The 26,640-nt window shown below is 38.1% G+C and overlaps 1 protein-coding gene across 1 annotated transcript; it reads right to left on the reverse strand.

Moving 5' to 3' along the window:
- Window positions 1-728: 728 nt before the first annotated feature.
- On the reverse strand, window positions 729-25,245 carry hk2 (hexokinase 2). Its single transcript, XM_086169471.1, has 18 exons — window positions 25,015-25,245; window positions 23,743-23,905; window positions 22,921-23,069; window positions 22,271-22,390; window positions 21,497-21,592; window positions 21,001-21,100; window positions 18,343-18,526; window positions 15,605-15,766; window positions 13,407-13,640; window positions 12,530-12,834; window positions 12,304-12,452; window positions 11,130-11,249; window positions 5,129-5,224; window positions 4,238-4,337; window positions 3,934-4,117; window positions 2,390-2,545; window positions 1,724-1,960; window positions 729-1,602 (listed from the first exon to the last, which is right to left on the reverse strand). Exons 1-18 carry the CDS (start codon window positions 25,075-25,077, stop codon window positions 1,443-1,445), a joined length of 2,778 nt encoding a protein of 925 aa, XP_086025597.1. The 5' UTR covers window positions 25,078-25,245; the 3' UTR covers window positions 729-1,442.
- Window positions 25,246-26,640: the final 1,395 nt, after the last annotated feature.

Here is a 26,640-nt window from a genome sequence, read left to right on the forward strand (position 1 = left end):
TAAACATGTAATTTGTTGGTAATTAAATGCACAGCATAGCCATAAAGAGATGTCTTTAGTTGCAGTGGGGAAAATGGATGTCCACACATGAAAGAAACATTTTGCAGCTTGTTTTGCAGATAAACCTACTTCATTTTATAAAAGGGACAGATGCTTCTTTTGAAATGTCTCATTTCTCTCTCATCTCAAATTTCTCACAGTGTACTGTATGCCTGATAGCGAGAAAGTACTTGGGACTCTTATGTATGTGACAATAAGTCACTTAACTCCCTTTATATTACTTATTTATTATTCTACCATTTTTGCCAACCCTCTGGCTTCACTATAGACATCAAAATAAGAACCTCATTATACATTGAAACACATTTCCAGACTGTAGATATGAAAGGGGAGATTTTTCTATTTAGTTGCTATCAGCAGCAGGCTGAGTGTTTTTTCATGTGCTTATGCAGGAACCAGGACAATTAGCCTTTTTCTATAAACACAGCATAATCCCAAACACAAACTAAAGATTCTACAATTCTGCAAACAAGCACAGAATATATATATATATATATATATATATATATATATATATATATATATTCTGTATATAATTCTGTATAATATATAATCCCTGGAATTTCACTTACATCTGACTTGTCTCTTTCATCATGGTATCACAGTGAAAATTGTTGAAAATTAATGAAAAAAAAAAAAAAACACAAGCGCTGACACCAGGTATTTCAGATGTCAATCTACTTTGGCTTGCATTGTGTCTTCAGTCCTTGTCAAAGGACAATTATTATTAGTACACAGAATTGTAAAAACTACTGTTATAAGTTATATTAATAAAGTAGTTTTCATTTTTCAGGAGAACATGGTTGCCCCCCTGCCTATTTAAAAGACATTTCCCAATACATTACACATATAAGGACACATTAAGATACATAAAATATTTTCTGTAGGAAAAGAAAAATACAAGGAAAACTCATTTAACGCAAGAATTTATAATATCTGATGGAATTTTGCCTTGGTGTATTAGCCAATCGCCCACCTACAAAATTACAGTCACACAAAAATGTAAATGTTGCTAGTCATTCAAAAATAATCCAAAGATCACCCCTTCTGTTCTTTTGATTATTTTTGAATATTTTGTGCTTTTCAGTCATTTGTGATTCTTAATGGAATTGTATTGTAAAATATATCTTAAACGCAACATCCCTATAGAGAAATTGCCGTCTGATTGTAGGTGAAAAGTATCTACAGCGTGTAACATTTCACAGAAGGTGCACAGATTTTGGAAATAAAGGTCAAGAGGCCCTCCTTTGTCCTCACATATATGCATTTTAACACACATCATTCCAAATATACTCAGAATCAGATGAAAAATTACAGCATGACTATCACATTGACATAGAATTTAGGATTTAAATCCCTTGCAGTTGCTCTGGTTGTACTTACTAACCAAAATAATTTTGATTCAGAGCTGCATTCTTTATCCTACATGCCACCGCAGTGATCAGTGCTGCTCCCTTACCACTGCCATCTTCTGACTTGTGGAAAGTCACCTTGCACTGTGGTGCTAAATCTTGCAATGTCTCTTGCATGATGCGGGAGAAACTTTAAATAGATGGACAAGAGCAGACAAAAATAAGGAACAAAATAAATCATAAATTCAAAAATTATTGTAAAGTGGTCGAAGCTCAGAATGGAATTAACCTGAAGAAAAGGAATTTCTTACTGGGGGTGTGTCTTATAAAGAGTGCCGTCAACTCCCACTGTGACGAAGAGCTGCTGCAAGTTGCGGCTCTGTCGAATCTTATCGACCACAGCAGCTAAACCAGTGCCACAGAGCTGGGCAGCGCGGTGAGAAACCACACGACAGACCTCCTTCACCAGGACGCTGTCATCACATGTGGATGTGGTTAGGCCCAGGTGCTGCAGGATCGAGCGGACCTGCCGCATTGCTAGACGGTCACTTTGGAGATGCAGAATAATTGAGGTTATTTAAAGAAATTGAAAATGATGAGAAAATTATGTTATTTTGTGGAAACAACTGAAACCAGTAATGCTGGCAATTGAATAAATAAATAAATACAATTAATTATTTTATGTATTTTTTTGAGTCTGAGTTACATTACATCCATGTGTGAGCCTGTGTCCATTAAGGAAACATTATTATTACAAAAACTTTTTTCAGTATAGCCCCTTTTGTTATAAAGTAAGAGGCAATTCAGTCAAATCATACTCTTTCATTCAAATCCTGAGGAAAGTACTGAGGAAAATGTGTCACAATTGTCCAGAAACTCTAGGTCTACCTGTACATGTCAAAGGTAATTTTGATGATTTTAGCATAGCTCTTAGAAAAGGGCCTAAGGAAAGATGAGAATAGTCTGCAAAGTCTCACCTCTCAATTTGTGACAGGAACTTTGTCTCAAAGATACCACGTGTCTTCAGCCGCTCTGACAGTTTACCTCGAAAGAGCAAGCCCTTAGCAGTAAAATCCATTAGTACATTCCTCACTATCTCGCCCAGATACATGCCACTAATCATCTTTTCAAACCTGGGAAAAGAAATAACATTTAAATTGCAGAAAACAAGGTGAAAACCTAACACTATATGAATTTATGACCATCCCTTTCAAAGAAACTGCATGATCACAGGCTTATAATAAAACTAGAGGGAAAATACAGTTTCCTTTGTTAATGACAACAAAAACAGATTAATTCCTAGATTAGATGGCAGAAAATATAGATAACTAAAATGATATTCCATTTGTCAAGGGTGTGACTTCGATGAATTGTTTACTGTGAAGCATGACTGAAAAAGGGTAAAAGATTGTAGAGTACTGAAGTTTCAGACAGAATCTAACTTTGAAAGTCTATAACCATTTTCAGGAGGACAAATTGTCTTGTGTGAATAAGTTAAATGGCTGTCCTTTACAAAGAGATTGTTGATTTCATAAAATCATGTAGATTTTCATAAATCACAAACACTGAAACACAATAAGATATTACAGTTCCGTACTATATAGAGGGTTGACCAAATGTTAAAAATATTTGCACTTTTCTTGACTGAGCCTTAAGCTTCAAAGCAGAAACATTCACAAATCCGCATTTGACAAATATGGTCTGGCAGGTGCAGTAGCCGCAAGTCATGGCAGATTCCACAATCAGTGTTTGCGTACTCTGGACGTATCCAGTATTGCTTTTTTTGTTGTTTTTTTTTTTTTTCAGGAAATTTAGCTCAAAGGATCTTCAACAAAATTTGAGGAACAGAATGTCATCCTTTATAACCTATTAAATGTAATACTTTTCAAAGCTAGAAAATATGTTTTGTAATGTTATACAAGTTATGTGCATGTAAACTAAAGTACACGATAGAAGATTCATAGATAGCTATATCAACTATTAATCTCAATGTAAAGCACTGCAATGTCATTAAAATTTGAAAATTTAGTCTTGTTACGGATGTCAAGAGAGTTACAAAGAAAAGACCTTGTATACCTGCTATATCTCCATTTTAATACTCAAAACCTTTACAGTAAAATAAGTTGGTGAACTTTAGATGGTGTTATGTCTGTGGAGGTTATCAGTCATCCAGGTCACGGTGAATCCTTGTCGAAATCTTCTTGTCCAGGCAACTCGACTTCAAGTCTTCAAGTGAAGAATATGTGAGTCCAGTTGCCTGAATTTCTACAAGAATTCACCATGACCAGGAGGATTCAAAACCTCCGCAGACATTCAGAACCATGTTTGATATCAATACATAGAATTATATGTTTTAAGTAGTATTACTTTGCATTATGTATTAATATCAAGGTGAGTCACAACAAAACAAATCAGATTTGGGGGTTCTTTGCCTAAATGTGAATGTCATAATACATTTTTTGTGTTAATAATTTACTCTGCCTAATGTACAAGTTTGATGTGTGAAGCACCCATTGTGTACCTCTGTTTTCCAGGATTGTTCGAGCACTCATCCACAATTTGATCAAACTGGGTGAAAAAATCATCCAGTTTACCATTGTCGCCAAATGCACCCCACTCTACGTTGACACACATACGGCCATCATCTCCCTCAAGCACTTCTATATTGTGCATTTCCTCCATGTAGCAGACATTTGTTCCTGTGCCTGTATTTGTGGCAAACAAAGGTTTATTTATGGTAGAAGAAAATAAAAATTGTAGGTTTTTATTAGTATGGTATTTCAACTGTGGTACCCAAACAAGAAGGGTATGAAGGAAACACTCACCTACAATCAGTCCCACCTCGCACTGGGGGTCTTCATAGCCACAGGTCATCATGGTTCCTACAGTGTCATTAACCACTGCCACAAAATTCAGGTCGAATTCCTGAAAACAGGTGCAACAGAATAATACTAGACGACTGGCTGCTGCCCTAAAGCCCTTATTGGCAAAGGGTTATTGTTCCACACATTTAACACCTATTGATTTCTTATTTTTGTAGTTGTACATCAGAGCAGAGTCATGCAATATGAGAAGAACATAAATACTGAGTTACTAAGAGGCCAAAATATAAGCAAGTGCGGATTTATTACAGTGAAAAATACTACAGAAAAGAAAAAAACAACAAACAAGATGTTGAGCAAAATAATAAAAATAAAATTAAAAAAAAAAAAAAAAAATATATATATATATATATATATATACATATATATATATATATATCGAAGGAAGAGAGTAAAATAATTCATAAATCATGCAATAAAAAAATCCACAACACATTATTATAGTTCTAAAAAAATATCAAACATTATCATATTTTAAAGTTTAAAGTAACCAATATGTGACAAATGATAGGCTTCTTAGACTACATTGATACTTAAAACAATGAAGTGTAATTAGTTGTAAAGATTAAAAGACTGATAACGATTTTAGCTTGAGAAGGCTTGACCAGAGAGTAACTAGGAAGGGTGCATTCAGCAAACAAAAATAATTGCCCAGTATTGTTGAAACCAATGTAGTGTGATCAGTTTCTGCATTGAAGTACATGCAACATAAGGGATTGTGCAACTGGTAACACATTGGATGCTGTGTGATTTATTCTTTGAAACAAATACATAGTCAACACATCATGTTTGCTAAAAATAACTTATTTGTCATGTGTGTGTGTGTATTTGTACCCCTTTGCGGCGGACAGCATCTTTAAGTAGCGTGACAACATCCTGTCCCTCACAGCCACTTGCTTTGAAGCCCTTCGTCCACTTGAGAAGAATGCCCTGAGAAAAGTACAACAGTATTAACATGTGTATGATAATAGTGTCTGAGATGCGAAAGTTAAATAAATCCTACACTAATTGGCCTAAAAGTAATTCTAAAAAGTTTACTGTACAGAACATGCTAGAATTTTACATTTGTCTTTTTTGTGGTGCCTACACAATTCATGTTAGGCTGAAATGTTGACAGTTGTTCTTTTTCATTCCCATAATTTTGCGGAAGGGGATCGTTCAGGACGTTACCAAAGTACTGAACAATGACTATGTCTAAATCAACTACTACTGTCTTCAGCTAGAAATAAGATCCAACCATGAGGCCGTGCTGTGCAATAATTCTGACAGAGACTTCGCTAAACCTATCGATCACGGACAAGGCCATTAGTATTGAGGGACTTCCTACATTCTGTGCTGACAGGATCTGAACTCAGTGGTATATCAAGTGTATTTACATTAACAACAACTGGTTAAAAATGCTAGGACTGTCTCAAGCTATTGCTTTCCAGATATTGAGCCTCTGACTATAAACTGCAGACCATTCTACTTGTCCAGGGAACTGTTATCACTGCAGTGTATGTGCCCTCTTGTGCTATCACAAAGGTGGTGATGACTGATCTGTACCAGACCTTCAGCAAGTTTCAATCCACCTACACAGAAGGCATTGCCATTGTTGCAGGAGACTTTAGTAAGTTCAACATGAACAGTTCTCCCACACTTCTATCAGCACGTGGATTTCGCAATCAAGGGAAATAATAGATTGGATATGGCCTACACCAGGACCTGGGCATTTTACAGCCCACGGGCCACATCTGACCCGTTTTGCTTTTCTATCCAGCCTGCCAAACTATTTTCTTTGAAAATTTTAACAAGTATTTCCAATCAATATTGAATTTAGAATCTTGTTTTTTCCTTTTCATTTTTTTTTTTTCCAAAATAAAGTCGGTCGGTGCATTTATATTATTACTCATGATTTTAAAATTAAAATGCCAAAAAATTTTAATTTTAAATTGCAATTTTCAATTTGTTCACCTAGTTGGCCCACACATAAAAATTAAATAAGAAATTTGGCAAAATAATTGTCCACCCCTGGCCTACACCAACATAAAGGATGCATTCAGAACAGCCCCCCACCCCAACTTCGGCTCCTCAAACCACCTTTCTGTCATGCTAATACTGGTTTACAAGCCCCTGCTGATCACAGAAAAACCTACAGTGAGGTAGGTTAGAGCATGGTCTGAGAGGGAAAATGAGGCACTTATGAACTGTTTTGAGTGCGATCATTATGTGCGACATGAGTGTGTCAGCCTACATCAGCAAATGCAGAGGACGTCAGTATCAGAAATAAATCTAATCACCCAAGCATATCAGAAACCTTGAATGACTCCTGAAGTACGAAGGATGCTAAAAGCGAGAAAAACACCCTTCAAATGACAAGGGCTTAGTGAAGACAATGAGAGCCAACTTGAACTGTGCGATCAAGTAAGCAAATCATGCTCACAATCAAAAACTACAGTATCTCTTTCACGGCTCCACAAACACCAGGGATCTGTGGAAAGTTATATGAGCTATCATCAACACATACAACTATCATCAGGTAAAAACAGGTAAAAACTTTTCTCTTTCAAGACTTTTTACAGCCCTGATCAGGTTGGCAGCAAGTTAGGCTATGCAGTGTGTGTGTGTGTGTACGTTCGTGTGTCTGTCAAAAAAAAAAAAAAACTCACTAACCCAAGCTTACTGTTCTGTATATTTCCTGTACATCGTGTATTTTAAGATGTATTTGCAGTCCCTATGTCCTCTATTGTAAGTCGCTTTGGATAAAAGCGTCTGCCAAATGCAGTGTAATGTAATGTAATGTAATCATCAACATAGAGAAGGCATTCGACTATGTCCCGCGGGAAGTCCCGTGGGGGATGCTCCGGGAGTGTGTGGTACCGAACCTCGTCATAAGAGCTGTTCGGTCCCTGTATGATTGGTGTCAGAGCTTGGTCCGCGCTGCCGGTTCTAAGTCGGACCCGTTTCTGGTGAGAGTTGAACTCCATCAGGGCTGCTCTTTGTCTCAGATTCTCTTCATAACATTTATGGACTGAATTTATAGGCACAGCCAGGGTATTGAGGGGATCCGGTTTGGTGGCTACAGGATCAAGTCCCTGCTTTTTGCAGATGATGTGGTTCTGTTGGCTTCATCAAGCCATGATCTCTAGCTCTCACTGGAGCGTTTCGCAGCTGAAGCAGGCGAATCCCGGCGAAGCAGCCGGGATGAGGATCGGCACCTCCAAATCTGAGACCATGGTGCTCAACCTGAAAAGACTGGAATGCCCACTCTGGGCCGAGGAATAGGTCCTGCCCCAAGTGGAGGAGTTCAAGTATCTCAGGGTCTTGTTCACAAGTTAGGGAAGAATGGAGCAGGAGATCGACAGGCAGATCAGCACAGCGTCTGCACTGATGTGGACTCTGTACCGGCCTGTCGTAGTCTAGAAAGAGATGAGCCAAGAGGGGAAGCTCTCAATTTAGCGGTCGATCTACATTCCCGCACTCACCTTTGATCACAAGCTGTGGGTAGCGACCGAGAGAACGTGATCACAGATACAATAGCCCGAAATGAGTTTTCTCTGCAGGGTGGCTGAACTCTCACCCTCAGATATAGGGTGAAAAGTTCAGTCATCTGGGAGTAGCACGGAGTAGAGCCGCTGCTCCTCCGCATAGAGAGGAGCCAAATGAGGTGGCTCGGGCATCTGGTTAGGATGCCTCCTGGACACCTCCCTGGGGAGGTGTTCCGAGCATGTCCGTCTGGGAAGACCCAGGACACCCTGGACAGACTTTGTCTCCAGGCTGGCCTGGAGGTCGGGGTCCCCCCAGAGGAGCTGGACCATGTGGCGGGGAAGAGGGAGGTCTGGGCCTCACTGCTCAGGCTGGCGCCACCGCGACCTGACTTCAGATAAGCAGGAGAAGATGGATGGATGGACAGTCGGACAACAGCGGATGTGTGGTACTTCCTGCGGAGAATGAGAAGAGCCCACTTGCCCTCACCCACCCTCACCACATTTTACAGAAGCATCATAGAGTGGATCCAGACCAACTCGATCTCTGTGGGATCTGGAGCCTTCGACTGGAAAGATGTGAGAAGAGTGGTGAAATCAGCAGAGAAGATCATCCGGATCTCTCTCCTTGGCACTTTGCACAGAACCATTGTGCATCTTGGGCGAGGAAGACCTGTAGTGACTCCTCACCCCCACATCATGGGCTGTTTACCCTGCTGGCCTCTAGAAAGAGACTGTGCAGTATTCGTTGCTGGACCACTAGGTTCTGCAACAGCTTCGTCCCCTGGACCATTACACTCACTGCATCTGGACATTAAATGCAATATTGCTGTGTATTTAAAAAAAAAAAAGCAAATAAAAAAAAACACATTAATCTGCTGTAACTATTCACTGCCATCACTGAAGAACATACTCACTGTTTAGCCACATCTCTTTTATACATTTGCAAAACTTAGACATCCATATATTTATGTTCATTTACTTGGAAATGCCTATTTTACTGATTTGACATTTGTCTTTTCCCCTTTGTACACACAACCCACTGCTATTAAACTGAACTGCCATATAATTGCACCACTCCCCTGCCTCCAAACTGCACACACTCACTGTACAGCTGCACTTTTTGGCACCATTGTACAATTATAAATCTATGTATTCTTATACTTGAAAATGCATATCCCACTGCTGTGACATTTTTTCTGTTGTACATACAACCCCCTGCTGCTATTTGACTGCACTGCCATATAACTGCTGCTGTTCTCTGTTGTTAATAACAACTGTAAATCTACCATTTGCACCTTACCTACTTGGACTTTTCTATGTCTTGTATCCCGATACTGGAAAGATGATGCTGATGTAAAGAAAATCTTGTTCTGTACATACCTACTGTGTATAGAATGACAAAAAAAGTCTGTCTAATTCCAAGTCTACAGGATTAAGGATTGCTTTAGGGAAGCCAGTTTGTAGATTTGATTTCAAACAAGATCAGTACATTTTCATTTAGCATAAATTATCCACCCAATCAAAATCTGTAGAGGAAGCTACAAGGTGCAAATTAAGGTTGCCTAGCAATAATAAATTTACATACTGTTAATGTAAGGACGCGTTCTTCATTTGTGCTGGATATCATGACATAATGGTATGTATTTAGGAGGGACATTCATTTTTCTGAAAACATGCAAATGAACTTTAAATGTTGTTAAATGATGTTAAAAATCTTGATCTGTAGTTACTGATCCGCACTAAATACATTTTTAAAATGGATTTCACCTATGTAAACCTCAGGTTGATCTAATCTGGAAGAAAGAGGGCAACCTTCTGTTGACAGTGAAGCGCTTGGGTTGGCAGTGGAATTTCATTATTGTAAGAAGGTGCAACACAACATTATTTGTGTATTTCAATGCTGTCACAAATGCCCTTGATTTTATTATCACCCAGCTAAACTGTTTCGCTAAGCAGGGTAATTGAAATCAAATAAATGTCATAAAACAGCAATGGTTCATACAGTGCAAATACCGATTTCATTTGGGTTATATGGGAAAATGTTTCACATCATGCATGCTGTGACCAATAGCATCAGAAGAAATCATTTACACAATGTCCTGCTGGATATTCATTTATATAGAACTTCTGTGTGATAGTGAGCAATAAACAGGGCTCTTCAAGCATGAGCAAAAGCTTTGAAATGTGTTCCTACTACTTGCTCTAGTCAGATAGATTATATCACAAAAGCGCTTCATTTTCAGCTTTTGAACTAAATGCTATTTAATAGTGATTCACATTAGCTGTCTAATTTCTCTATATGTCTATATGCCAATTTGTTGTTTGCTTTGAGGATCTCAAATCAGACACTCAATAATATATTAAGTTTCAATAAGTATTGTGTGACGGATTTTGCTGACAATATATGTCCTATTTAGGTGACATCCTTGGTGATCAGTTATGACTGCTTAGAAACAAGACAGACAAACAGTCAGAGACAGAGACAGAGAGTCAGAGAGAGATGGGAGATGGGGAAGATTGACCTGCTGGTTAAGTTAGATTGTCTTTAACACTGATAATATTGCGTAAGTGTTTTCCTCAACAACAGAATTCATCAGTCTTAAGTTTCCTTCTAGCAACAATGGAAAGGAAAAATGTCATCTGGGATTATTTGAATACACACTGCATGATAAGAGTGTGTTTGAGCAAGAACTAATTACTGAAAAAAACATCACTGAATGTGCCTAAAAGACAATAAGACAGCAGCTATTCTCTGTATCAGGAATAAAAAAAAATCTGTACAGTCATTTCTGTAAAATGGATAATGTTACTATATTAGAGTTTTGATATCTCTGTTTAAACGTAGTCATGTGTTTGAGTTCTCAGATATCACAATGTGTCCACATTGCATATTGGGAGAGTCACAAAATATTAGACACCTTAGGAAGCCATTAAATATCATGTATACATTGAGCCTTGAGGTATTTCTTAGAAAACATATTTACAGATGGGAAATTATTAAGTTTTTCAATTATTAAAAACCTCTTTGAAAACACAGTTACAATAACATTAAGAAGAAACCAAACAAAAATTGTTTTTAAATAATTTTCTCTTACATAATTATGCATCGAAAGAAACTGTAAGTCTTTATTACATTTTTAGTGAATCTGGGCAAGAGCTGATATAAAGGTTCTACCAAAGTCATATTCAAATCTGAAATACCAGACAGTTTAATTAGAACATGTACATACCACCCTCTATACTATACATCCACACATAATTAAGAACAAATAAGCCATATGTAACTGTGGCAAGAAAATTCAAATGGACTCAAAATTGCTGGAGGATCTACAGGGGGAAGCCAGTTTGAAATTTTATCAGATGCCTACCTGATCCAGTCTACTTTGTCGACAGGGAAAGGAGAATGTGAATCCGAGAGGTAATGAGGCTCCTGCCATGCCCATATGTTCCAGAAAGTTTGCCATGCAGTCCACAATATGGCTAAAAAGCTAGTACATGAGAGAAGAAATATAAACATTAAAAACTTCAGCAGATCACAAATGAAGTATCTTTGCCTTCATGGCATGCTGCTGCTTTGGATCAGCTGTGGCTGTGTTGGTAAAGCAGATCAGTCCATCAAATCAGTCAGATACCAAATGTTACTCGCAATCATCTGGTTAACACCTTGCATGGCGGGTCTGCCACCATCATTGTCTGAATTGGGTTTATTGGGTGAATGTAATACGATGTGAAGCGCTTTGAAACTACAAGGTGATGAAATTGCTATGGAGGCCATTTGCTATACGCCCTTTCTTGCAACAGTACAACAACACACAATAATTATGATACTGATATATGGATAAATTTCTTTTATATTGTAGCTCTTGTAGACTCTCCAAGTCTTAATGAGCCTTTTATTATGCTGTACATACACCCAAAACAGCTGTAAGTCATAATCGTAAAAACAAATGAGAACAATAAAGATTCTGAGAGAAAGAAAAAGACCTTGCTAATGCAACTACCTTCGACAATAATATCTTTGACAAAATCATGCTGTGTATCTCAATTGCCATAGGACATCTAATCTAACATTCTTGTTTGGAGACTCTTACAGAAGCTTCCCTCTCACAATAAAAACACTCACTTTTCACTTCCAAGTTAGTATGCCAATTAAAAAAAAGAATGTAGTGTCTACAATAATTATAGCAGCAATGGACAAAGATGAGGGAACGGGGGAAAAGTAAATGCATACAATTCTGTAAGCATTTCTTCACTGCCGCAAATTGAACTTGTTCACATTTTATTTCAGTATCACCCCAAAGTGTCCCTACCACCTAACACTGTTGTGAAACCTTTGTGACAATGCCATTTCAGTATCAGCTTTCTAAAGAATTCATAGTGACTCAAAATGATGACAAATGTCTATTGTGTTTTCACAACAGTCATAAGCGCATTATTACCTGTTGAGACAAAAAGGTTCGAACTGATAAAACTTTTTTGTTTTCGAGTTGCAGTAAACAATTTATTTATTCATAGTTGAGAGCAACACCGCTGAAGTTTTACCTCTTCCCCTGTGCCCTGCATAGTCTCCTGTGGGATACTGTAGATCTTATGGTGCATGTCCACACTGCCTTTATTACCACTTCGCACTCGTACCAGAAGAACTCTAAAACTGGAGCCCCCGAGGTCCAAAGCCAAGAAGTCACCGTGCTCTGGTGAGAAAAGTAAAAGATTAGATACATAATTTAAGTGGAGTAAGACGTATAGACAGTATTTGCCATAACACTACCTGACCCATCCGGAGTTGCTCTGACAAAAGTTGGAAGCATTTTGACACTGGTATGCTCATGCATTTGCTTTGACAGGCCTTGGACCATCTCCTCACTAATGCGTTGCTTCACCTCCAGCAACTGTTCACGGTTTAACTGCAGAGTGTTCAGAATTCGCTGACGCTCAGCATTTTGAGCTGCAAGACGGTATGCTACCGCTGTTACCATGGCTGCACCTTTCCCACTGCCAACCTCTGACCTCAGGAAACGTACATCGCAGTCCGGCATCAGGCGACGCACCATTCTGTGGAGCTTCCTGGAAAATCTTGCCAAAAAAAATGAAATAAGTTTACTCCATTTTTAACCAAAAACCAAAATAATCTGCATACCATAATGTACATTTATTCACGGTCATTTGTGTTTTACCACAAAACTTTATCACAACTCCTAACAACTGCCTTCTGGTTCATGCTTTTTTTTTCTCTTTCATAAATGTTCCTCATTTGAAAACAGATGATATAATCTTGTGTACCAAACATCATAACACTGGAGCAACACTATCTTTGGCTGTGGATTATGGTGGTTTGCTGACTCCATCAAGTCCACCAAATTGCAGACAATACAAATGCAGTTCCACATGCATATAAATTACTTTGCAAATCTAGACTGAAGAAAAAAAGAATAAATTGAGAAACTGAAATAAGTAATTGATATTAAAATGACTCTCCTTAACTATGGTGTTAAATTGATGGATCAATCAACCTGCTAAGGTGACTGACCAAAAAGCAAAGAAGGATACGATAGCAAAGTACTAAATCTGAAACATAATGCATAAGATTCTGTTTTAGTAGATTACTAAACTATCTTTGCTGGATTGCTTTGGTAAACATCACCTACTCTGGATGATTTTTGTATACAGAGCCATCCGCTCCAATAGTGGTGCGAAGCTTCTCGGCTGCTTTGTTGTCACGAATCTGCCGGAGCAGTGCCACTAGGGTAGCAGCACACAAATGTGCAGCCCGTGTGGAAACTATTTGGCAAATCCGCCGGGTGGCAACACAGTCCTCCACAGACGGGTCCAGGCCCAGGCCCCGAAGCACAGTCTCGGCACTCCCTAGCCCCTCCTCATCTCTATAGGTAAAACAAATGCAAATCTGTAATTAAACAGGAGATCAGCCCTTTGCTGAAAAAAATGTGTCATCAAAATGTTTAGGGAGGAAAGACAGATTGATATACAGGCATGGTAAGAGTCAGAAAAAGAAAAAAAATAAAAAGTCTTCTTGAATTCGCTTGGTCAAGCTATCTGAAAACTTAGATAAGCAGTCCTATTGTCAGGGTAAATAAAGCAAAGTAATTCTGAGTTACACAAATGTACCCAGTAATGCACTGGCACTGCATTACTAACCCTCTCATGTTATGTGATATGTTCTACAGCGGGGCAGAAAAGTATTCAATCGGCCGCCAATTGTGTAAGTTCTCCCACTTAAAAAGATGAGAGAGGCCTAAAATTTTCCTCATAGGTACACTTCAACTATGAGAGACAACTCTAGTCGAGATCTAATATTACTTCTCTTCAACAGTGGCTTTCTCATTGCCACTCTCCCATAAAGCTTTGATCAGTGCTTTGATCAGTACCCATGCAGCAAATTCTATATGCACATTCTCTCCCATCTCAGCAGCTGAAGCTTGTAACTCCTTCAGAGTAGTCGTAGGGGTCTTGGTTGCTTCTTCACTAGTCCTCTATTGAATTAGACCATCAACTTAAAAAGGGGGTGATTAATTATGCAAACAATTATATTTCTTTGTATATTTTTATGTCATTGACATTACTTTGTAGACATCTGGTTTCCCTTCCAATAAATGTTTGTGTTAAAAAAAGCCAAATTTTATTGACCGTGATTGATTTATGACAGTACGAAAAGGGTAAAACATCCAAGGGGGTGAATACTTATGATAGGCACTGTATGTATTAAAGTGATCCAGCTTGCATAATACTTGTAGTGTACATGGAACATATTGAACATTGTCAATGGAAAATGTTCAAAATGATACACAAGATGCAATCAGTATGCAGGGAAAAGAGACTGCAATATTGGTAAAGTTAAGAGAACAAACACTGATGTTAGCGGATAGGAAACAGCAAAAAAAAATTTAATAATCAATCAACACTTCAAGTACCAGCAGCATCAGATGCTTATCATAATTTTTGGCAGAAAACATTCTGCAAGACACAAAATGGATAACATTTTTGTTCAAAGTCTCTGTTCTCATCTATCACCTCTTCAGTGTAAACTTTAATTCAATTATCATAATTCCAAGTCTAATTCTTGGAGATTAAGTCAGTATCAGAATCCCCAATTTAAACTAACTTTTTGTTGTGCAATTAGTTCTTCTAACTCTGCAGTTGGATTATGAACAAATACAAATACAAAAAACAGTAAATTAGCTGAACGATAAGAAATCTGTATTTTATAGTGTGTTTAACAAGCTTTAAATTACAGGTGAATTGTGTATGTTCTGGTTTTAGTACTAGTTTAGATCTTTTGTAAATCAAACAACCAGAAATCTAAACAAGAACAAACAACCAAAAGTCTAACTATTTTCGTATCTCTTTTAAGAAAAACAAAACTTTTCAAGGCTTGGCCTCTGGTGAAACCTAAAGACACCAAAGAGTGAGAAAAGATGACCCAGCAAATTTTTCTGTCTAAATGAGTGTACTATCAAGAGACTTGTTTAATATGTGCCTGTAACTGTATTGTAAAAAAAAAAAAAAAAAAAAATCAAAAATCTTTTCAAGATGAAATTATTTCTGGTGTGATGTCAGTGGAGTAAATTACCCAAAGTGGATGTAACCCGTTAAAAGCGAACATAGTAACCCATATGTTGCCAGGCAAATAAAACCTTTCAAGAAAACTTGAGGCAACAAATGGGTGGGGTGTGGCAGTATATATTCATCCCTTATCATTGTTATTGTTCCCTCTTAAAGTGTGTGGGAGAGGAAATGAGTACCTGCTTGTCCTTGATATTTATTGAGAAGAAGTCACATTTCATGTTAGGAGGTGCTGCATGTGCGCACACGCACACACAAAACTTACTTGTCACTCTCAATGGAATAGACATAGCTGGTATTAAAACTTCCAGTCGTGAGGAGTTCCGCTGTAGTATTGCCTCGGAATAGATGGTGCTCTTTGGCCATTTTGACCATAATGAGGCGCACCAGTTCTCCCATGTACATCCCACTGATCATCTTCTCAAACCTATGAAACAAAAAATAAGGAGCAGCAAAATCTCTTTTTTTTTTTTTTAAACAAAAAAGTTAAATGTCTACCGGCAAACAGATGCTTTGCAATACATACTTGCTGAGTTCATGTGGTAACCTAAGAGAGACATTGTTCAAGAACATTTTGTTTTTAGGTTTTAAATGAATGTTGAAACAATAAAAGAATGTTAAATGTTCTTCAAACATAACATATTTGTGTGGTTGCCAGTTCACAGCCTTTTTCAAAAATATAAATAACAGCATTACATAGATAAATCCTTATCTATGATTATTTTTGTCATATAGCTGGAGGTTAATGATCACTGATAGGATTTTGGCTCAGTGAGTGAAAGTGCCATAGGCGAGCAAGGAGCAATCAATCAGACCAAAACATTATAATTAAAAACTGTAATTTAAGGATATTTCGGCTGAATAAACCTTGATCATATGATACTGTGATTAAATGTTTTCCTAAATATGCTTGCTGTTAAATTGATATCTGTTGCAGGTCCTTGTAACACACAACACACTATATTCATAGCAGAGCTTCAGCTTTCCTATTAAATCTTTGATTCTGCTTGACTTTTGATTAAAAAATAAGATGTAAAATAACATCTAAGCAGGCATGGTGGTGCAGTGGTCAGCGCTTCAGCCTCACAGCATGAAGGACCCTGGTTCGATTTCCAACAGGGCACCTTCCTGTGTGGAGTTTGCATTTTGTCTGCGTGGGTTTCCTCCAAGTCCATCATCCAAAATCATTGGTAAAATTTTGAATTTCCTAGATATGTGACTGAGAGAATGAATGGTTTTCATCTGAAGAGAGGAGATCTGGAGTATGATGCCATATATATATACACACACCCACACATATATATATATATATCCTCCTCTCTCACTACGTCCATAAATTTTCTCTTTGGTCTTCCTCGAGACCTCTTGCCTGGCAGCTCCAATTCCAGCATCTGTCCGCCAATATATTCTCTATTCCTCCTTTGTACATGACCAAACCATCTCAGTCTGGCTTCTCTGACCTTCTCTCCAAAACATCTAACATATGCTGTTCCTCTGATAGACTCATTCCTGATCCTATCCATCCTGGTCACTCCCAAAGAGAACCTCAACATCTTAATTTCTGCAACCTCTAGTTCTGCCTCCTGTCTTTTTGTCATTGTAACTGTTTCTAGGCCATACAGCATTGCTAATCTCACCACTGTCTTGTACACCTTTCCTTTTATTCTGGCCGATAGTCTTCTATCACATAGTACCCCTGACACTTTTCTCCACCCATTCCAACCTGCTTGGACCCGTCTCTTCACCTCTTTTCCACACTCTCCGTTGCTCTGGACTATTGACCCAAAGTATCTGAAATCCTCTAGCTTCTTGATCTCCACTCCCTGTAGCCTCACAGTTCCACCCGAGTTCCTCATTCACACACATATATTCTGTCTTGCTGCGACTAACTTTCATTCCTCTCCTTTCCAGAGCATACCTCAACTTCTCTAGATTTTCCTCTACCTGTTTTATGCTCTCACTACAGATAATGTCATCTGCAAACATCATGGTCCATGGAGATTCCTGTCTAACCTCATCTGTCAGCCTGTCTATCACCATTGCGAACAAGAAGGGTCTCAGAGCTGATCCCTGATGGAGTCCTACCTCCCGCTTGAACATCTCTGTTACCCCTACAGCAAACCGTACCACTGTCTCACAACTAGCATACATGACCTGCACCAGTTTAACATACTTCTCTGCCTCAGTCTAGTTTCCACGATACTTTCCCATAATTTCATTGGATGATCTCATCAACTTTATCCCTCTATAGTTGCTGCAATTCTGCACATCCCCTTTATTCTTAAAAATAGGCACCATCACACTTAGTTTCCATTCTTCAGGCATCATCTCACTCTCTAAGATCCTGTTGATTATGGATGAAAACGTTTCCGCAAACAAGTTAGAGGCGTGGGGGCTCAAATAATAAAAACTCTTGTCAGTTCATGCTATTTAATCTGCTAGTTGTTTACTGCAAATAATGCATAGAGGGCGAGGATCTTGTGAATACATGTTGCGTTGAACTCTAAACTTAGGTAGGGAATCTAGTTATTTCCTTTAAATGCAGCTTTTCTTTCGCTGTCGCAACAGTGTGCAGCAGTTAGGCAAAGGCAGAAACAGTCGTTTTTCAAAGTAGAATCCGGAGGCTCTAATGAAAAAAAATATAATTTGTACCAAGAAAAATGTTCATTGCAGACGGGTACCAAATTATCACATTGGGGACCTCTGCTCTCGAATATCGATCCACCCTTATCCTGCACTTTGGGTCGCAGGAGCCTATCCCAGCTGTCATTGGCCAAGAGTCACCAATCAATTGCTGGGCCACATATAGAGGCAAACAACCATTCATTCTCTCAGTCTTACATGTGGGCTTTTTTTCCAATTTATTCCAATTGCTTTTGCATGTTGACATGGGGAGAACATGCAAAAGTATAAAATTATATACAGTAGACAGTAGATACAGACAGATGAATGAATACATAGATGGATAGGAAATTATCTAATAAGGTCTAATAAGTAACTCACAGCTGCTTGCCAGGGTTAGGAGACCCTGCATCTATGTCCCGGTCAAAGTCAGTTCGCAGGTTCTCCAGGCCACCATCGTCTCCAAAAGCACCCCATTCTGTATTCACACACATCTGCCCCTCGTCACCATCCAATATCTCGAGGTTCCTCATCTGCTCCATGTAGCAGGCATTTGTCCCAGTTCCTTCAGGAATAACATGATTGATAATTACAAAAAAAAAAAAAAAAAAACTTTTTCTGTGAAACTTCAAAATCTAAACTCGCACAAGCATTGATGCTTGAAAATCTAAAAATAAATGACAGGCCCTGCCAGTGTCAAACCCTAGGACTGTTCTCTATGACCAGTTACAGTATTGTCAATTATGCTGAATCATATTATTTGCAAATTCTTTTAAAACTAAAAGGTTAGCACAATGTTGATGAGCACTCAGCTCAACACACTTAAGGCTTGTAGTCTTGAGCCATCATAGATCCATACAGTGTCAATTTCAATAGTTGCATTTTTTGTGACAAATTAAGAATATACCACTGACAACAGCACAACACTAATGTTTGTAAATCCCCTTCCAGGTTGGACATAACATGCATTGCTCTGCATATAGCAGTAGACACAGCACCCTTTTAGAAAGCACTCAAAACCATTTTGTGACTGTTAAGAATGCAAGGGTAGTTCCGGCAATGTTGGTAATCCATGTCATGGAATTTAATCTTGGACCATGGTCTTTCTCTTATTTCTTGTTAATGCAGCCTCATGGGGGTACAAGCCAGTGTCTCTCTGAGTCAGACCCAAGCCCAGATAAATGCGAAAGGTTTGAGTCTGAAATTGGAAATTGAAGGTGTGATGCTCAATGTTGTTTGTGGCTATGCCCTGCAGGTGGGATGCGAGTTAGAGGAGAAAGAGAAGTTCTGGAAAGAGTTAGATGACGGGATGCAGAATATCCCTAGAGATGAGAGTAGTAATTGGTGCAGACTTCAGTAGACATGTTGGTGCAGGCAATAGAGGTAATGGGCAGGTTTGGTATCCAGGCTAGGAGCGCAGAGGGTGGTTGACTTTGCAAAAAGGATTGACATGGCTGTTGTGAACACCTTTTTCCAGAAAAGACAGGAACATAGGGTAACTTATGATAGCGGAAGTCGGAGCACATATATAGACTACCTCTTGTATTGATTAAGTAATCTGAAGGAGATCAAGTGACTGCAAAGTAGTGGTAGGTGAAAGTGTAGGCAGACAGCATAGGTTGGTGGTTTGTAGGATGACTCTCGTGACAAGGTTAGATCAAGAGGACAAAGGCAGGGCAGAGGCAGGGCAGGGCAGAGGACAAAGTGTTGTGTGGTTTTCAAGGCGGTGTTGAGAAAGGCTCTGGGTGGTCATCTGGTGGATAAGGAGACTTGTTGATGGAATGAGGAAGAGAGACAATATGAAGTTAGATGGTATGAGAGAGGGGGATACAGAGAATAGGATTAGATGGAGAGGGCTGATTTGCTTTAGTGATACAGAGGGGAAAAGCCAAAAGGAAAATAAGAAGATGTAAAGCAGCCGGCTGCATATTCACAGACCCTATTTCAATTTGTCAAAACTGGGAAAATTAGAGGGAGTTGTGGGGGGCGAAATACACGCTAGCCTGCCCTGGCTATTAAATTTTCTTGGCTTGTACTTTTATAATGGAAATAAGTTATCTAATCAAATGTGTGCAACATAGGCGATTTCAATACCCATACACATTTACTAAATGGACAGACATTCTTGATAAACACAGCTGTACATTATACATTTATATACATTTGTACATTGCTATGCAAGCCCGAACAAGGATCTGAGGACATGAATATAATGAAATGAATGTAATTAAATATGTCATATACCTTTAAACTAAATTGACTGCAGAACATTAGTAAATTCTCACCATGTTCCTTAAGGCACATCATTTGTGTTATCGAGTGACTGTCCTTTTTTTACCCCGGAAGCACATGCCATACTTAATAAAACGTCAGATTAGTGGTATCACTCATTCAGTTCAGGCACCAAGTGACATATCAAGGCAACACCTTTATATTTCATTATGCGGTCTGGGGTGATACATAGTTCCCAGGGTTTCTTTTGAACAGTTGTTTCCAGCTCACACGATGACTTCATAAATGATGTCAGTAACGATAATGGACCGTTTGTGGAAATTAAATCCCATTTATCCAAGAACTATCATTTTATAATTTGTGATAAACTGATAACACAGCAATAATCTAAAATTGATATATGCACTCTATTTATGACAAGTAAAGCCTCAACAAACCACTGCAGCTATTAAGTTATTGGTGTGGCCTTCAAGATAAGGCTCAACATATCACTGGATTGTTATCAAGGTTTGATGATGATCACACGATGGACTTTACAATAATATTGATCATAAAAACTTATCTAAGTATGATTTATTTCAATAGTTCAACCCCCTTTGACACCCAAAGCTTTGTTTCTGTCATTGTAAAATGGATTTTTCATGCTGGTTATCACTTGATCAATACCTGTCACTGCCCTCTAACAAAAACTCACAGCCCAAGATTTTCCATTTTCATGGGCATAAACTGATAAATTACCTCATCAGTATTTGGTGCCCATTGATTAGCATCAAGCTTGGTGATTTGATCAACATTCATTTCACTTACCCACGATAAGGCCAATTTCACAGTTTTGATCATCGTAGCCACAGGTCATCATGGTCCCCACAGTATCATTGATGACAGCCATTATATCAACGTCAAAGTCCTGGAGCATTTTCGCAGCATTCATCACAACAACAAACAAACAAAAAAACAAAGTTGCTGCAGGTCTGTATTAATATTTTATGGAAAAATAAGATATAATACATAGAAGGTTGTGACTTTTCGAGCTATAATTTAGACTGGGGTAGCTATAGCAGACCAAAGATCCAGGTTCTAGATTGACATTTTGACTTTGGGGTACTCACTCCTGACCTTTCATTCTTAGAAGGCAACAAGCCACAGAGAATTCAAATATTACCACGGTGCACCTTCCATGTAAGTCAAGACAAATCCCTACAAATAAACCAAAGCTAGCTTAGTAGCTGATACTGTAATCATAAGAAACACTAATCCCTCTTTCGTCTTTTCAAAATCAATGTCTTTCAAAATCAATACTTACGCCTCGTTTTTCAACAGATTTCTTCAGAAGGCTGACTACATCCTTTCCTTCAACTCCACTTGCCCGGAAACCTTTTGTCCATGACAGCAAAACACTCTAAACAAATGCCAAATAAAAAACACAAAAATGAGAACCCCTGGTTTGCCTTTGAAAGGATGGAGCTCTATTAAATAATTATAAATACCAATACCAGACTGTGTCCAAGATCTACATAGAGCAACATGGGGATTCTTCAATAAGTTTTGATCGGTCTAGCTTACTTGTGTGTGTTTGAAGCTATTCACTAGTTTCGATGGACCTCTAATACATTTGCATTTGTAAGCAGAATTAATATCTACTTTTGTTTCTGTATTTTTCAATCATAGTTGTGCTTAGCAAATCTCTTATTGTCCAACTTTATTCAAAACAATCTTGTTTCCTATCATTTGTACATTTTAAATGAATTAAATAGAACTGTACAACAAAGACTTAGAAAGCAACAACAGCTTCCTCTGAGTCATTTTTTCAATATATGTTAATGGGATCCTAACTTTTTTTGTTTTATTCTTTATGATTTCCTTAAATGATTAACAGTAGAAAAAAAGGAAATGGAAAAAAAAGTGACAAGAGTAAATAGGGCTATAAACGCTTTCGTAATACCTCCTTTGAGAAAATGGAATGTCCTGCGCAACCCCCAATTAAAAACTGAAATTAATAAACAATCAATGCTTTCAAGCAAAACCTACTTTAAACATCAGTAGGTTGATATGATAAAAATGTTCACTTCATATTTACCTCATCCAACTTTGTTTGCTGACAGGGAAATGAAAAGGTGAAGCCCAGAGGAAGCTTTCTATCCTTAATGCCCAACCTCTCCAAGAAATTAGCCAAACAGCCAGCTATGTGGTCAAACAACTGCAGACAAATGAAAAGGTCAATAGGATTCATAGACCAACAAACTTCAATAAACTTCAAAAAAGTATTAGTCTGGTATGCCAGATTAGAGAAAGAGGTCTGTCATATTGGGATTATGTGTTATATACCAGTCATTATTAGTGTTGATAACAAACAAAAAAATATAGTTGAATACATTCATTCATCAGTACTAGCATCTGATTATGCATTAAAAAGAGAAGGTGAATCTCCAGTAAGAGTAAGAAATGGTAAATGAAATACAAGGCAAAGTCAAAAAATTTAAGTTTCTTCCCACAGTAAGTAAACCTTTGGTACTTTGTTCAGTAAGTACAGCAGGTTAAAACAAAGACCAAAACAACACTTGAACTTCCCTTGGAATTTTTAAGTTGCTGTACAGTATAACCATGTGAAAGCTTGTAAAATCAGGGTCATCTGGACAGTTATAAATTTGAAACCTTTAATCGTACAAATGTAATTTTTTTTTAGAAGCGGGACATTTTAAAACACACATAACTTATTATCACTCTAACCTCAGAGCCGCTTCCTCTCCTTAGATGCTCAGGAATAGGGTAAATTTGATTTTCCATCTCTACTTCTGGCTTGCCATTAGCCATAACTTTGACCAGGAGCACTCGGAAGGTAGATCCACCAAGGTCTAGGGCCAGGAATTCACCTTGCTCTTTGAACACAAAATTAAATTGGTCACAAAGGAAATCACATATAACCAGATCATACCGGATCGTCGAGGCCCAGGTTGAGATACCTGGGCCTCATTGGTACCGATGACCTACAGGGAACCAATGGAAACTGGGCTACTGTAGGTCAAAGATGGAGAGAAGGAAGGCGTGTTTGGAGCAGAGAGAAGAGGAAAGGCAAGAGTCTGAGACTGAGAGTAGCGACTTTGAATATCGGGACTATGACAGGAAAAGGTAGAGAGTTTGTCGACGTGATGCAGGAAGGGAAAGTGCATATACTGTGTGTCGAGGAGACCAGGTGGAAAGGTAGTAAACACTAGAAACTTAGGAGCAGGCTTTAAGTTGTACTATAATGGTACTGACAAGAAGAGAACTGGAGTAGGAGTTATCTTGAAGAAGGAGTTTGTTAGGAATGTTCTTGAGGTGAAAAGAATGTCAGGTAGACTTATGAGTCTGAAACTGGAAATTGAAGCTCTGATACGCAATTTTGTCAGTGGCTATGCCCCGCAGGTGCGATGCGGGTTTGAGGAGAATGAGAAGTTCTGGATTGAGTTAGATGAAATGATGCAGAATATCCCCAGAGATGAGTGGTGATTGGTGCAGACTTCAGTGGACATGTTGGTGTAGGCAATGGTGTAGGCCTATATCATGGCTTACCTGTTCTGTCAGGAGTAGAACGCACATAAGTGGGTAGCATTTTGACAGCAGCTGTGGGATTGGTGTCTCTGCACAGACCTTTGTCCATCTCTCGTCTAAATCTTATTGAAATGTCCATTAAGGTCTCATCAGACAGCTGAAGATGGCTGAGGAATTTGTCAACCTGAACCGTTTTGAGAGGAGAAACACTTTGGGTCATATGCGAGACTCAAGAAAAAGTTAAAATGATCAGCATGCAAATAAAAGCAATAAAAGTTCAAATCTGGTAGCTTTGCGCAATGATCATAGCTAATGTCCTTTCTTCTCTCTGAAGAACTGAAAAAGGATGTCTTTGTGAAAAACTCAAATTTATATTTAGGAGCAACAAGTCAAAACTACAGGAAAAAACAATCAATTGGACAATCACAACAAAACAGCATTGCCTTTCTTGAAAACTGTCAAACAGTAATGCATATAATTCAGACTGACAGAGGAGATAATCCTCTGGAGGAGATAATCCTCCCATCCTGGAATGCTACAAATCTTTGAAGTGTGGTATGAAACAGTGCCACAGCTGGAATATGAATTTTTAAAGTAAGTTAAGGCAGACAAAATAACCACAACAAAAATCCCTGGTATATAAAACAGATTAATAGCCTTTACAAGTATAGATTTGATTGGGGTAATTTGGCAAGATGACAATAATTTACACTTCAAAAGGTGGAATATTTCTATCTTTTTTGATCCGAAGGATCAAATGTATTATATGTATGTAATGTAATGTATGTAATGTATGTATGTATTATATGATTCAGTCAGTATTTGCAACAATAAGACAGGAAACAGAAGTTCAATTTGTGAGAGTCGACTGTCTAAATGTATGTATGAATAGTCTTACAAGTTATGTGACTGAGCCTACAAAGCACGAGATTTTCTATCCCCTTGTTTGAGACCTCAAGTGGGTTGCAGCTCTATACAAAACGCACAAAAGTATGGACTTTCAAAGTATTTCTTTAGTGATAAATATTATTTATTTGTTTACTTTGAACGGGTCCTGTGGTTTAAAAAATGACTAAATACAAATCTAAAAAAGGGTGAGGTTTCGAATGTAGTCCATATTATTTCGGGGAAATAATGAATGCGTAGTTTACATGGGGTCAAGCAGTTGCATCTTCTTGACCCAGCTCTTCAAAATGAGTCACGGGGTACTGAATTATATCAAATATATCCAATTTATAACTATATTCACTGTAGTAGTTGTAACAGTTGAGAAATGTATTTTACAGTACTCACTTTCTGCGCTTGGCCATCATGGGATTCAGTGCCATAATTAGCCAGTAGACTCGGAGCTAACATTGTTGGTGAATCGACTTAACGTCGTTGCGAACTTACTTGTTACAGCTAGCACAAAACCAATCTACAGTCAACTTCTAAAAGTTAATCTACAGAAATTATTACACTGCCGTTCAGTTTCTCTCCAAAACTCTGGAGGTGACTTTATCGAGACTTCCTGCTGGAAACTTCGGCTTCCTTGAAGAGATAGGTTGGTGACGTTGATGTAAGCAACGCTCTGATTGGTTGAAGAGAAGCCGCGAAGCGTCACTTTTCTTACTGTCAACTCTGTCGGCTGAGGGTATTTGTAGTGGCAACAAGTCGTGCTTGCTGCAGTTTTACTTCGAAACTACTAAATGGTGATATTTTTATATTTTTTATCTCTACTCTCTACTCCACTTATTACCAAACTTATGCAGAGATCCCCCTTCATCAAGTTTTGATACCGTCTCAAAGTGTGACGGTAAATATAGAATAAAAATAAAACATAGACAAATGGAAATGACTAAACACATAGAGGTTAAGTTTTGGAAAAAAAAAAAAAAGAAAAGAGGACAACGTGGTGAAGAATCAGGCTGCATATTTTTCACAAAAAAATAAGCATATTCGGCCAGTACTGTACTTTCCACACGAGGACGGATGCCTGGCTACTTACTTCTGAATGACTTCTGAGCGCTGTTATTTACGGCTTGCCCTTGACAACTTTAATCGTTGGGAAAGACAAAATATTTCAGGGACTGAAGCTCTTTGGTGAAAAAACAAGTCTGGATGGAATGCTGCATAACTAAAATGATAAAAAAAAATACCGAGCAACTCCCCCTCATGTTTTACTTGTCATTTGACATTGCTGTACTGATGTTCCAACGTTCCAGTACTGTGTTGGATATCCTTACATTTTCATTAACGTTCTGTGATTTTTTAATTTGTTTGTTTGGACACGGTGTATGTAGTTACTGTGTAGACTATTATACTGTTTTTATGCAATGTATTGTAAATAAATATAACCCACCTTCTTCAAGTCCTTTACATCAGTCAGCAGTAGAGGCCTTTTGTTTATGCTCAATATATGCACAAGTCCATTGTCGTATTTTTACTATCGTCATCATTTTATCATAATGTAATACCACTCATGTAAGCGATATCAATTTTGTATAATAAAGTTAAGTACTTGTAAAGATCGCATGGGATCAGATGAGGGACAATAGACAGAGAAAATGACAAGAGACAGAAAAATATTTTCTGTCTCTCCTTCTCTGGTGATCAAGTTGTAATTGTTCTAATAATAAAGGTTGCAAAATTTAAAAGATTTCTGTGTATGTGTTGAAAATGTAAGATTGAAACAAATTGTGATGCATTCAAAAATGAATGGAAAGATTCTTTCAAAGTTAGCAGATGAAATGAAATTTCCATTGAAAAATTATTTTCGCAATTATGAATCCTCTGAAGTCACACCAAAGAGAGCTAAATTTTGGCATGGAATTGTAAAATAAATTGAGGAGAAATGTCTTCAATTACATGCGACCAAGTAAAATTCTTCAATTATTATTGTGCAACATAAAGTGGCAAAAGCAAGCACAAAAGGGGCGG

Source organism: Fistularia commersonii, chromosome 22, assembly GCF_037954325.1.
Source record: "Fistularia commersonii isolate RoL2024-O1a breed Wild chromosome 22, RoL_Fcom_v1.0, whole genome shotgun sequence".
Classification (NCBI taxonomy): Eukaryota; Metazoa; Chordata; class Actinopteri; order Syngnathiformes; family Fistulariidae; genus Fistularia; species Fistularia commersonii.

Coding starts and splice junctions, on each gene's coding strand:
- hk2 (XM_086169471.1), bottom strand. CDS start 25,077: ATGTTAGCTCCGAGTCTACTGGCTAATTATGGCACTGAATCCCATGAT. Junction 13,641..15,604: donor TATTCCATTGAGAGTGACAA/GTAAGTTTTGTG, acceptor TTTTACCTATAG/AGATGAGGAGGGGCTAGGGA. Junction 5,225..11,129: donor GACAAAGTAGACTGGATCAG/GTAGGCATCTGA, acceptor TACTTTTCTCAG/GGCATTCTTCTCAAGTGGAC.